Source organism: Hipposideros armiger, unplaced genomic scaffold (genome assembly GCF_001890085.2).
Source record: "Hipposideros armiger isolate ML-2016 unplaced genomic scaffold, ASM189008v1 scaffold_45, whole genome shotgun sequence".
Lineage (NCBI taxonomy): Eukaryota > Metazoa > Chordata > Mammalia > Chiroptera > Hipposideridae > Hipposideros > Hipposideros armiger.
In genome coordinates this window covers 5220081-5234507 of record NW_017731395.1, presented here as the reverse complement: position 1 = coordinate 5234507, position 14427 = coordinate 5220081, and the positions used below count along the sequence as shown (strand labels likewise).

General features: G+C 37.6%; 1 protein-coding gene across 1 annotated transcript in view; it reads left to right on the top strand.

The window, feature by feature from the left end:
* The first annotated feature begins 1148 nt into the window (after positions 1-1148).
* Positions 1149-14427, top strand: part of NVL (nuclear VCP like) — a 70622-nt gene continuing 57343 nt past the window's right edge. The window contains exons 1-7 of the mRNA XM_019639598.1: positions 1149-1218; positions 3026-3078; positions 3165-3264; positions 6808-6865; positions 7662-7934; positions 13733-13865; positions 14080-14184. Of these exons, the coding sequence (XP_019495143.1) occupies positions 1211-1218; positions 3026-3078; positions 3165-3264; positions 6808-6865; positions 7662-7934; positions 13733-13865; positions 14080-14184 (730 nt within the window). The 5' untranslated portion in view covers positions 1149-1210. The remainder of the gene's footprint in view (positions 1219-3025; positions 3079-3164; positions 3265-6807; positions 6866-7661; positions 7935-13732; positions 13866-14079; positions 14185-14427) is intronic.

Sequence of the window (14427 nt, the reverse complement as noted above, 5' to 3'; positions counted from 1 at the left end):
AAGAGGCCTGTTTATTAAGTAGTTAGGTTCAAGCAACTTAATAACTGTTTAGCTCAAATAACTTAGTAGGTTTTTCAAAACTAGTATATAGAAATCAGAGAAAAATGAATATACTTGTATTTCATTCTTAAATAACCACAATTCCTTACTGGTAGGACTTGTGTGCCTGTTGCACGCTGTACAACTTCTCAGACCTTGCACACAAATTGACAGTGCCCCTCGTATCCTGCTCCACATTGATTTTTGCATAGGATTTACTTTTTATTACAGCAACTGCTGAAAACCCAGTTTTGCAAAAAATGTGACATCATCAAAAGGTGATTTAATATTGAAACCATGAATTGTCAAAGACTGTTATTTTCTGCAGCATTGGACAGATGTCAAATATTACTGTGTTCCCTCAAATTTAAAATATCCCTTGGTGCCCTTGGGAATTTAATGCTTTGTTCTGGGGTGTTTGGGAACCTAGGATATAGCAAGCTCTCATGTACTACCTTATAGCTGCTATTCTAGTTATTGTTTTTGTGTTGTCATAGTGATTAATAATGTTTATTAAATTCTCTGATTCCAGACTTGATAATTACTTGGTGATTTTTATTTTTGTTTCCGGTATGCTCTGTTAACGAAGAGTTTACATTAAAGGCAGACTGTCCCTGACTTACGATTTTTTGACATTATGATAGTGTGAAAGTGACACGCATTCAGTAGAAACTGCACTTTGAATTCTCAATTTTAATCTTTTTTTTTGGGCTAGGGACATGCAGTAAGATACTCTCTTGTGATGCTGGGCATTGGCAGCGAGCTGCAGCTGCCAGTCAGCGATCACAGGGGTAAACAACAGATATTCTGCAGTGTATTTATTCATTGTGTTAGATGATTTTGCCCAACTGTAGGCTAATATAAGTGTTCTGAGCACATTTAAGGTAGGCTAGGCTAAGCTATGATGTTAGTAGGTTTGGTGTATTAAATGCATTTCAACTTACAATGTTTTCAACTTAACAGTGGGTTTATCAGAACATAACACTGTCGTAAATTGAGGAGCATCTGTATAACATGTGTGAATAATTCAATCTCTTATTTGTCAGTTAAAATCATGGAGTTCGAAATTTCAAGTGTTTTATATTTATCATGTTTTCTGTTTTAGTATCTCGCTAGTAACAGATGTGGCAAACATGTGGACACCGGAGTCATAGCATCTGATTTACAAAGAATGTACAGGTAAAGAAATGTAGTCTCTAGATTGTTGGTTTTCTTTCCTACCATTTTTAAAGTTTCCATCCTGTCTGAATTTCCAATTGAATAAATAGCTGCTGGCATTAGTTCACCAGTCCCTAAGTCCAGATTGCAGTTCAATTATACAGACATTTACCAAGCACCTGTTATATGCAAGAAGCTGTCCTTGTTATTAAGGGGAATGCATAGCTATGTCTTCTCTTTCAGTACCTTATAGGCTGGTCAGGAGTATTACTTCTTTTCCGGCTTCATTAAAAAATTAAAACCATCAAGTATGATCTCCCTCAGCTTCATGACTCGATCTAGAAAGCTGTCACTCATTTAGTCTTCCCACTGAAGATTAAATTCTTCTCTTGAGCTAATCCCACCTCTTTTAATACCTTGCTTCATTAATTACCCCTACATTGTCTATTTAAGAGTCTCTGTTTTCTTCCCCTTAGACTACATATTAGTTTGCTAGGACTGTCATAAAAAAGTATCCCAGACTGGGTGACTTCAACAACATAAACTTAGCTCCTCACAGTTGTGGAGTCTAGAAGCCCAAGGTCAAGGCTTTGGCAGGATTGGTTTCTTTTGAGGTCTCTCCTTCGCATATAGATGGCCGTCTTCTTCCTGTGTCTTCTTCACATGGTCTTTCCTCTGCGGGTGTCTGTATCCTAGGCTCCTGTTCTTGTAAAGATGCCAGCCATATTGGATTAGCGCTCACCCATATGACCTCATTTTATCTCAATTACGTCTCTAAAGGGGTCCTGTTTCTAAGTACAGTCACATTCTGAGGTACTAAGGGTTAGAATGTTAATGTGCATTTTCAAGGGACACAATTCAGCTCATAACACTCTGCCTTTTTGTCCCCCCAAATTCGTGTTCTTCTCACTTCCAAAGACACTTGCTCTATCCTGGCAGCTCCAGAAGTCTTAACCCATTTCAGTGTGAAGTCGAAATCCAAAACTACATCTAAATCTCATCTAACCCAGGTATGGGTGTAACTGGAGCTATGATTCATCCTGAGGCAAAATTTCTCTCCGGCTGCAAACCTGTGAAACCAGACCAGTTATCTGCTCCCAAAATACAATGGTGAGACAGGCATAGGATAGGCATTCTCATTCCAAAAGGGGACATCGGAAAGAAGAGAAGGTTCATGGTCTCAAGCAAACCTGCAACCTAGCAGGGCAGATTCCACTAGACTTTCAGAATAACCTTCTTTGGCTCCGTGCTCTGCCCAATGGGCTCGGTGGCATGGTTGCTAGGCCTGATAGAGATAAGGGGCAACCACTCAGGCTTGCGACCCCTGGGCCCCCTGGATCAGTGTCGCAGCTGCGACACCCAGCGCCCCCCACAGACATATTCCTCCCTTTTTTATAAGAGTAATGCGTTCTCCCAAGTAAAACGCTTTTGTCCTCTGCCCTGGAATATCCCAAATCTCAAACCGTTTTGCCTTTTTATATCCCTCTGCCCCCCCTGCTACAAGATGCCAGAGTGTTTGAGACGATATCACCACATCTCTTGTATATAAAAATTACTCGTGTAAAAATAAAAACACGGGGTGGCCTGAGAGAGTGTTGCGCAGATCACCACGAGGTCGCCTGTGAGATCTCCACAGGGCACTGTGTGATCTGCCCCCCCTATAAAAAACAAAACAAAACACCAAAGTTGCTTGAAAATAGGTTTATGGTCAATAGGAATACAGTGACATAATTATATATTGATGCAAATTTATGAGATTAAATTGAGCTTAGTGGGAAAATACTGGGGGAGACTCTCGACGGTGCTAAACTTCTGTTATGTTTTTCAGTGTAGACTATGGTCGAAGAAAAAGAAATGCTTTTAGGATTCAGGTAGAAAAAGGTGAGTCTTAGTGCTAGAGCTCAATAATTAATAAAGTTATATAGAAAGAATTGTTTTAGCTCATGACCTTTTTCTTTTTGTTTCAGTATTTAGCATAATTACTAGTGAGAAAGAACATAAGGATCTAACAGAATTAGAAGATGAGCATCTGGCAAAAAGAGCAAGACAAGGTGAAGAGGATAATGAGTAAGGATTACAAGATGAAGGGTTTTTCTCCTAACACATGACACCTACTTGTAAAACTTGCAGTGTCTCCTCATTGCCAGTGAGGCCCTGCATAATGCTTACCTAACTTCTCCATAATGCTTACCTTAACTTGAGGCACACTGAATGCTCACTGTTATCTAAAGGTCAAGTTCTTTCTTTGTGCCTTTGTATGGGTAGTTTCTGTAGCTGGAGTGTTCACTCCTCTTTCACGAACTCCCACTCAGCCTTCAAGCATCAGCCTTCAAAAGGCTGTGTTACTTACTGCCTTTTTTCAGACTGTCTTAGACTCTTTTCGTAGTGTTTCCTTAACTCCTAGTTATAGCTATATAAGATAATGCTTATCACATCTGGCATTGAGATTATTTGTTTACTTGTTTGCATTACCAACAGAACTGTTCCATTATCTTTGTTTTTTTCCTACCAGATACATAAAAAGGTGCCAGTTAATTTTGTTAAGAAATATTATCAAGTTTTTTATAACTTTATTGCAGGATAATTGGCATACAATAAGCTGTACATTTTTAAAATGTATAACTTGTTGACTTTTGACATACGTATATGCTCATTAAACCATCACCATAAGCAAGATACTGAACGTTCTCATCAACCCCACAAGTTTTCTTGTGCCCCTTTGCATTTTATTTCTTCCTCCTCCCCCATTCCCAGACAGCCATTGGTTTGCTTTCTATCACTATATGTTTGCATTTTCAAGAATTTTGTATAAATGGAATACAGTGAATACTTTAAAAATCTGGATTCTTTCACTTAGCATAATGATGATTTTGAGATTTATCAGTGTTGTGTAGTTTATTGCTTTTTATTGCTGAGTATATATGGATATACCACGATTTTTTTAATCATTTATCTGTTGTTGGACTGAGTTGTTTCCACTTTGGGGCTGTTACAAAGAAAGCTGCTATGAACACTTATATCCAAGAATTTAAGTAGAGCATGTTTTCATTTTTTTTGTTTTTTTTTGTGAAGAATGTAGGAGTAGAATAGCGGAGTTATATGGTAATCACAGATTTAACTGTAAAAGAAACTGCCAAACTGTTTTCTAGAGTGTTTGTACCATTTAACCTTTCTTTACATTAGCAGTATGTGAGATTTCCATTCGTTCTACATATTACCAACACTTGGTATGGTCAGTCTTTAATTCACCATAAGTAGGATGTTAGCTGTGAGTTGTTTTTTATAGAGGCCCTTTATCAGATTAGGGAAATTTCCTAACAATGCTAGTTTGGTGAGAGTTTTTATCATGAATAGGTATTACATTTGTCAAATGCTTTTTATGTACTTTTGGAAAAGATTTTATTATGGCTTTCACCTTTTATTAATTTGGTGAATTACATTAATTTTTGAGTGTTAAGCCAATCTTTCTATCCTGGGATAAACCCTACTTGGTCCTGAGATATTATCCTTTTTATATATTGTTGAACTCTGTTTGCTAATCTTTTTTTATATATGTTTATGTCTATATTCATATTGGTCTGAATTTTTTCTTGTTTTTCAATGTCTGTCAGATTTTGGTATTAAGGTTATAATAACCTCATAATATTAGTGGGAAAGTCTGTATTTTACAAAAAATGTTTGTGAAATGTTACTGTTATTTCTTTCTTGAATGTTTGTTAGAATTCGACCAGAATTCATCTAGGCCTGGAGTCATCTTTTTGGAAAAGATTTTAATAACATTTAATTTTGCTAGATACAGGGGTCTTCCTATTTTCTTTTTCTCCTTAGGTCAATGTTGGTAAATTGTACTTTTAAAGAAATTTGTCCAGGGGCCCTCCGAGTGGCTCAGTTGGTTGAGTTCGCTCAAGAGTGCAAGCTCTGAGCAACAAAATCGCCGGTTGGATTCCCAGCCCGAGATGAGCTGCCGCTGAGCTGCCAACAGGTGGCAGGATGGCTCAGCTTAAAAAAAAAAAAAAATTTGTCCACTTTATCTAAGGTGTGAAATTTGTCGGCATAAAGTTTTAAAAATATTCTCTTATTTTTCTTTTAATGTCTGTAGGATCTGTGGTGATAGCGCCTTTACATTCTTTATAGCTGCTTCTTTTTCATTTAGATTTACCATAATTTTCTTAACTAGCTCTATATTCATGGACATTTGGTTGTTTCCAGTTTTGCACTATTGTATGTGTAATAAGTAATTCTTCAGTGCACATATCTTTGTACACATTTCTTTGTTGTTGTTTTTTATGTTAAAATCCTTTAGTGGTGTTTCTGGGGTCAGAGAGTTTTATATTTTTGAGTCCAAAAAACGTTGCCTCAATTTATACTCCCAACAGCTTTGTATAAAGAGTGCACTTCTCTGTACCCTTGCAATCCTAGTTATACTATTATTTCATCTTTGCCAGTTTTATAGGCAAAAATTGATCTATTTTGTTTTCACTTATAATTTTTTAATAACTAGTGAGGTTAAATTTTTTTTTACTGTTTCATGTTTCCTTTGTTAATTGTCTGCTTATGGGTTTTGTCTTTAATTTGAGAGATATTTGAATTTTCTGTATTAGTTGTCAGAACTCTTTGTATAAAATAGCACCTTTTTTTTATGTATTGCAAATACATATCCCATTTTGCCGTTTGCCTTTTTGTTTATAATGTCCTTTGATTAGAGAGGTGCTGCATCTTTACCTGTTCAAATCTATCAGTCTTTGCCTTTATGGTTTATGTGATATGCTTTGAAAAACCTCTGTCAGAAAAGTATATAGAATAATTACCTATACTTTTTTCTTGTTCTATAGTATTACATTTAACTCTTGAATCCACCTATAACTAATTTTGTTTGTAGGGCAAAACAAATTTTTTCCAAATAGTTGAATAAACTACCTTCTTTGCATTGAAAAGAAATGTCTCAACTTATATTAATTGAGTTTAATGAACAGAAGAATTCTGCTATTAAATAGGAGCAGAGTCCTATAGTTACTTGAAGCCGCTACACATCAACTCTTTGTTATAATGAACAGAGACTACATTATCAGTTTATAGTTGTTAGGATTTATACTTGTTTTTTGCTGTATTATATGAAAAACTCTTTGTACTTTTTTCCTCATGAACAGACTTAGAAAAGTTACATTTGGTCACTTGGCTTGGTCATATTGAACTTGTGGATTTGTTACTTAAAGTGCTTGCTGGAATAGTTCCTCTCCTGGCATCTGATATCCCTAAATGAGACCCTTAGCCTGATGGGAATGTGCATTTTACTTTTATTTATTGCTAGGCTAATGATAACAATTTATTAAGCATTTACTATGTACTTACGACTTTGCAAGCTTCCATTTCATTCTCTAATAATCCATTGAGATACACATTATTTATTATCTCCATTTTATAGATAAGGAAACTGAGGCTCAGGGGTTGAATAGAAGCTAGTAAGCTGGATTTTGATTTCTCTGATTCCAAAACCTGAACTCTTAGCAACCATAATATTCTGCCTCAGTATATTTTCTTGTTTTGGGTAGTAATTTTTTTAGGATGTGGGAGAAAAGCCTTTAAAATGTTTCTTTTCCTCTCTTTACTAAGGTATACTGAAAGCTATTCAGATGATGATTCAAATATGGAAGATTACCCAGATCCACAGGTAAGCTAATCATTTAATGGACCCGCTGTGATTTTTGTTTTAAGTGATTATGAACCTTTAGAAAAAAATAATGTGGAATAGAATAAGAGACTTTGAACATCTTCATCAATAAATAATTGAAAACTTCTTGTGTGCAGTGCTGATGAACTCTTGGGTTAGCCATCCTTCCAGTAATTTTGTTTATAACCTATTATACCGGGGGGGGGGGGGGGGGAAGGGAAGAGAATGACCAGAAACAAGGGAGGAGAATGGCCAGACATGAATAGAAAAGGGAATTAATAGTACAAACGGAGAAAAGGATACATTTTTCTGTCAAAGAGCTGGTATTGCCAATAGACAGGCTTGGATTAAAGGGAAGTTTGGGAATAGTACATCAAATTATTTGTAATTTACTCTCCATTTTTTCCTCACTGGTAATTGAGTTTTTGAATTTATTAACCAAGTCATGATGATACTAAGTTATATGTGATCCAGTTTTAAATTGATGGGTTAGTCATGACTCTGATTGACTACCTGCTCGTTTGCATACTTGCTTCTGTTGTATCCTTGAAAAGTGGCCATTCTTACTTGGTTTTATTTAGCCGCCAATTATGAATTGGTACATTAACGTGGTATAGCTTTTTGGATAGTAAATGTTTGTTTGTGAATCATTTTATTGTGAACACCTAAATTTTCTGACTGTAAGTGTTATGAGAGAAGTTGTTGAAAATGAAATGTAGGACACTTATTAATATAGGTAATCAAACTTTCATGAGTACCTATTGAGTAATTTATGCTAAAATCATGTTTCCGCCAGTCAGCAAATCATATGAACACTTCCCTGCTCTCCTTATATCGGAAAGGAAATCCTGATTCTGTCTCCAGTACCCCTGAGATGGAGCAAAGAGAAACTGCTGTTTCAGTACCACCGATAACTTCCCAAACAGGCTCCATTGCTTCGAAGACCCCTGCCAGAGGTTCTGAAGGAGGATGGTTTATTGACAAAACTCCAGGTGGAAAGAAAGACAGTTTTTTCTTGGACCTGTCAGATGAGAAAAGTGATCATAAGAAGCCAATATCTGAGATAGAGGTATTTTTGTAGTGAAATTTTAGCCCCATGTAATTAGAGTGCATTATAGCCTTTTCATTGACTATAATATCAAGCAGATTCTTGTGTCATGTAAATGACATAGGAACTTTAAAATACATGGAGAATTTGATCACTTCTCACTGCCACCATCATTTCCATTCTAGTCCACGCCTCTACTCTTTGTCGCTTAACTACTGAAATAACCTTTCAATTGGAGTGTGCTTCCATCCTTACTCCTATAGTTTATTCTTCTCACATAGATATCTTTGTACAAGTTAAGTCAGATCATTGTAATTCTTATCTTAAAAACCCTCTAGGTCAGCGGTTCTCAATCTTCCTAATGCNCGGGGGTCCTAAAGGATACGTTAATTTCCATCCTCTAGGGGTCAGGTTGGGACACGGTAAAAACAAGTAGTATGGCTCTAACTTTATTATAATAGGCACTTTACCTAAGGTTTTTTTCATGTTCATAAGCACCACTAGAAAGCAGTGTGTGGGAAATGGCTCGGAATGGTACCATCAGCAAGCAATCTTATTTAGAAGGAGGGAAAGTTTTATTTTCCTTTACATTAGACTTTGGGAGCTGTATACTTTTTTTTTTTAAGTTTATTGGGGAACAGTGTGGTTTTTACCAGGACCCATCAGATGCAAGTCAAGTCATTGTTTTCAGCCTAGTTGTGGAGGGTGCAGATCACTCGCCCATGTGGGAATCGAACCGGCAGCCCCAGTGCCAAGAGGTGTGCTCTAACCTACTGAGCTAACTGGCTGCCCTTGGAGCTATATACTTTTCTTGTTTTTCATTTACCTTACCTGCCACTAAACAAAATCTTTTTGGAACCGTCTCTTCCTGCCAGTTTTTGGAAGTGCCCTGAGCCTGTCGTAATCCTCATACTCCTCTCTTGCTTGTATATATCCACACTAGGTGGTCTCATCCAGTCTAATGCCTTTAAATACTATCTATTCATGATTTCTAGATTTATATCTCCAGTGCAGATTTGATCTTGAATTCCAGATTGATCTATCCAACTGTGTACTCAACATCTCTTGAGTGTCTCGACTACCAACTCACGTGAAACCAACAATCCTTGGGTATCTTCAGCTGAACATGTGCAAACTGAACTTTGGATATTCTCCTCCAAGCCTATCTTTCTTAGTGTTCTCTATTTCAGTAAATAACATCACTGTCCATCCATTTGTTAAAGGCAAAAACCGTAAGAATCATTCTGACTCCTTTCTTCTGCTTCCTGCAACCCATTAACAGCAATCTATTTGGCTTTACTCTCAAAGTATACTCCATACCCATCCACTTTTTGCCATCTACTTCTCCAGCTGTCCTAGTCCCAGCCACCATCTCTTTATTAGTCTATTGCAGTGGCCTCCTAACAGATACCCCTGACTCTAGTTTTACCTGAAGTCTGTTCCCCAGGCAGCAGCGAGAGAGATCCTTTTAAAGGGAAAATTGGAGTTTGCCGGGGCCCTGCTCAAAACCCTTCAGTGGCCTCTCAAGGTTTCTGGAGTAAAACCCACTCTAAAAAGCCCTACATATTTTGGCCCCTGTCTACTTTTTTGTCTTTTTGCCTTTTTTCCTTTTTTTCTCTCGGCCTTGCTTGCATGACCTTCTCAAAACGTGCCAAGCACAGGACTTCTGCTCTTGCAGTTCACTCTCTCTGAATTACTCTAGATGTTCCCACAGCTTGTTGCTTCCCTTTATTCAGGTCTCTGAGCAGGGATTCTTGAGAAGAAATTGCTCTGTCAGGGGGAGCTCTGGACTGGATAACTAGCACGTATTGAAACATGGAAGTTGATAATTAGTCATGCCAGGTCTGAAACTTGGCCCAATAACTTATGTGCTTCTGGGCAAGTAATTAACCGGGTTGTTTTTTTGTTTGTTTGTTTTTAATTGGGGAGTTTGGGGGAGGGAAACAGTGTTGGGGAATTGGGGAGGGGAANAATAGGTCAACTTCTTTTCTGCGTTAGGGTCTTTAAACACTTTCTCTACCTAAAACTGTCTTCCAATACAACCAATTCCTGTTATCCTTAAGGTCCTTCCTTACATGTCACATTCTCAGAAAGTCTTTCCCTGACCACTCAGACAGAGGTAGGCTCCCTTTGTTATTCTCTATCACTGGACCCTGATTATTTACTGTATTCATTTACTTAGCTATTATTCACTGAAAACCTTCTATATGAAAGGTATTCTTTCAAGGGCTATGAAATCCTCATTCTTTCTCATTATTACAATTATGTAGTTATTGTTTTGCGAGTCCATTGCCTGTCCCTCTCATTAGAACATAAGTTCCAAGACCATATCTGTTTAAACACCACTGTAGTCTCTGACTTGAGCATAGTAACTGGCATATAGTATACCATAAACATTTGTAGATTGAATGCATAACTGTCAGATCAATACATTTTTTTTTCATCCTATTCAAGATTAGGTACATGAATGAAGCAATTACCTCTAAGGAAGACAAAGTTTATTAAAAAATTGAATTATTGCCTTTACCAAATAAAATAAATCAAGGATTTGTTTTTTCTTTCTTAACTTCGGAAAACACGGACACAGGCTCAGTGTCCAGCTCCCAGCTAGCAGGCAAAGGCCCTTTTGAAGCACAGTAAGGAACCTCTGCCATGCACTCTCTCACCTTTTTCTCCATGTTCCTATTATACATAGGGTGACCATATAACTTATTGTCCAAACTGGAACCTTTTTAAGAGACAAAGGTGAGAAACTGAATATACAAATGAGCAATGGCCAGATTATATATATATATATAAACAGAACTCTTACTTATAATCTGCAGAAACCAGCCCAAGAAGCCAGTCTGCTATTACCGGTCAGACCTATGGGAAATCAGACCACTATCTCTAGCAAACAATCCAGGAAGCCAAACAATAAACTCTGTAACAATTGGCCTGAAATGGCCAGGGACTCCATTAATAAGTGACAGCTTCTCTACCGTTTGTCCCTGTTCTTCCAACTTAGGACCAACCAGAGAAAGCCAAATATGCTCCCCTAACTAGTCACATAGGATGCCCTGCTTCTAGTTAACCCACCTACAGCTTCCCCATGCCAACAGCCTTCAATTCAGGGCATCTCTGAAGCCTTCCCTTTGTTAGTTATTAAGCTTTCCCATTTCTCTGCCTGTCTTTGAGTCTGTGCTAAAATGCAAGTGATTGTGGCTAACTCCCTTGCTATTGCAAGCTCGGAATAGCCCCTGCCTATTTTCATTTAGGTAATTTTCTTTAATTTCCATAAAGAGGATACTATTAATAATTATGCTGGATCAAGAGGCAAAAAATTGGGATTGTCCTGAGTAAATCAGGACATAGGTCACTCTAACTACAAACACAATTAGACAAGAGGCTAGTGAGATACAAAAGTTTAGAAGGGCAAAGGTGTGAGGAACAGAAGGTGAAATGTGCCACTGCCACTAGGTGGAGTTGCAACATTAAAGAATGGAGGACATTTTTATTACTGCAGGAAGTTCTCCAGATGTATATGCACTTATGTTACTATCCAGTAGTCTTTTTGGTTTAGATGTGTGGTACTGTGAATTCTGAACACTGTAAAATTTTACACTCATGTGAAATTGTCTTCGGAGCAATAATTACTGGAAATAACCAACGGAAAAATGGTCAAGCATACCATTATGGGTATCTAGTATTAACAATTATTGCCCACTGCACCTGATACAGACAAGAGGTGAAAAACACACTCCTTGTCCTTAAAAAGGTGCCCTCCTAGAGGACTTCAGGTCTGTATGGGTTACATAATTTGCAGGGCCCAGTGCAAACTTAAAATAAGGGACGACTTGTTGAAAAAGTACTATTAAAAATTTCAAGATGGCAACAGCAGCACATTAAACCAAGTGCGTGGGGCCCTTCTGAGCACAAAGCCCTTTGCGACTGCGCACCCATGAAGCCAACCCTGAACGTAGAATAGTATTCTATGAGAAATTAGACCAATAAACTGTGCTGCTTGGTGTATGTTGTGATGCTGCTGGGCCCTTCAACCTATTTTCATTCTTTGTGGGACATTTGGCATGCGTGGCATTAAATTTCATTTAAAAAAGTTACTGGGCATCAACTATATTTGTGCTATTTGCTGTAGGGAGTCTTTAGTCAAGTTTAATAAAATTAAGCGCCTAAATATTTAATCTAATAAAAAAGATGTTCTAAAAAGTTACAATTATATATATATATTTTTGCTTTTCCCCATAATACCCAAAGGCAGGGCAGGGACTGAAACTGCTAGGCACTCAATAAATACTTGTTGAATGAATGACAAGAGGGTTCAGTGGGTGGAGATTTTGACAAAGGAAAAATATTCAGGAAAGGCTGCAAGAAGGATGATTAACTAGGATTCTGGCCGGGAAGGGCATTGTACACAAGAGGAAATGTCAGTGAAAGCAAAGTGCTGTGTATAATTCATTTGTTTATTATCATTACCTTTCAATAGAACTGTAAGCCCCACAAAAGCTGGAATCTTTCCTGTTTCTTCATAGCTGTACCCAGTGCCTGTGAAATAGTAAGCCTTCAATAAATATTCATTAACTGAGTAAGTGCAGGCAATGCTACTTAGCTAAAAGCGGAGTACATATATAGTAAACAAGGAGATGAAGTTGGAGCCAAGCTGACCACTGTTTTGAATGTCAGAATGAGAATCTATACTTTATTCAGTGTTCAGATAAGAACCATTGAAAAGAGCAGTGATACAGTCTGAACTCTCAATTGAAAATGTCAGTAATATCCTGAGTAAGAAGATAGTTNTGGCTAGTGCAAATGAGGCACTGAATTTTAAATTTACATTTAAAAACTAATAGTTCAGTTACTAGAAAATTTCTAAGTATGTTTGGAACAACTTGAGTAAGCGAATCTACTTTTTCAGCTGTAAATTTTATGAAATCAAAGTACAAATCATTTCCCATGAAAATTCAGTGTCCAAATTGATTTGTGCTATAAGCACGAAGTATACATTGGTCTGTGAAGACTTACCACAAAAAAATAATATAAAACATCTCATTAATAATCTTTTTTTTTTACTGACTGCTGAAATGATAACACTTCGAATATATTTGTGAAATAGATTATTAAATTAATTTCACTTTTTTCCTGTTTTAGATGAGGCTACGAGAATATATAAAATTACATATGTGGACAGTGCTGCTCTAAGTGGTTTCCAAGAACTAGGCCTTTTGATTGGCAAAGCCTTACCCCTGTTGAATTATTAATGGGCCTTTTACATATCTTTTTCTTCTTTAGTCAGGTGTCTTTAAATAACATTATTACGGTTGGCAAGGTCAAGGAAAGAGCTTGACTCTTATGTTGAATTGTGCATTTTTATGGCTGTCACAGCAGCCCTAGGGTCATATTTAATTTAGTGATTCACCAGACATGAGATGAGCACCAACTACGTGAAAGGGTCAGTGAGAAATAAAAGATGGATGTTAATGTCCTAACACCAGAAGCCCACGATTCAGTGAGAGTGACATAGAGGAATCCCTCAAACACAAGGCAGGTTATGATAGGCTATTATGCAGCTGCAAATTTAGTGTTCTGGGGATGTGAGGAAGAGGTTATTTTAACTAGAAGAACCTGGTTTCCAAAGGAAGTTTTCAAATGTTGGGACAAATGTTGGGCTCTATGTCTATGGGAAAGAAGGACATCCTTGAGCCAAGGACGTTGGGAATAGCTAGCAGGTGGAAGGACTAGGGCACGACTGGTTTTTCTAATGCCCATCTGTGAGAAAATTGGCATGATAATTTCAAGCATGGCACATTTAAATTTCTTTCCAGGATTCAAAAGAGTCTTCTCTTCTGGAGAGTAATAAAAAAAGGAAAGGCAGTTTAAAGAGCAAAGGAAACAAAAGGAAGAAAGAAGATCTGCGGGAAGTGGATGGAGAAATAGAAGCTGTCCTGCAAGAGAAAGGTGAGATGCAGGTCTGAGGGTGGTGGAGGCCATGTCTCCTTCGAGAAAGGCGCCGCTCTTCCAAGCTGTTTACTTGAGGGGCCGTCTGTGTGCAGAGACATTTATTGGGAAATATTTCAGTATCTACTGGACCTTTGTTTACGTAAGGATTATTAAATATAATTCTGAGTTACTACTGAATCACTCATCTTTCACCTACGTTTTTGTTTGCCAGCTAAAGCCAGGGGCCTAGAATTCCAGATCTCCAGCGTGAAGTTTGAAGATGTCGGAGGCAATGATACAACATTAAAGGTTATTCGCATTCAGAATTTCACCTCCAGTGGGTATATTGCTAATTAGTTATGCAAACCAAGCCCACCCCTCTGTTTCTAATAAGAACTGGGAGTAGAGAAGGAAGCTGGGAAGGTGAGAAGGGCAAACGTGACTTATACCCTTCAGGGTACTGAGGGATAAAAGAAGCATAATTAGTATCTTCATCTTTGTCACCACTTCAATTATAGTGTACATAAAATAGATAAGCATGATATGGGGGTGGGAGGGCAGTGGATGGGGGGAGGGGGTT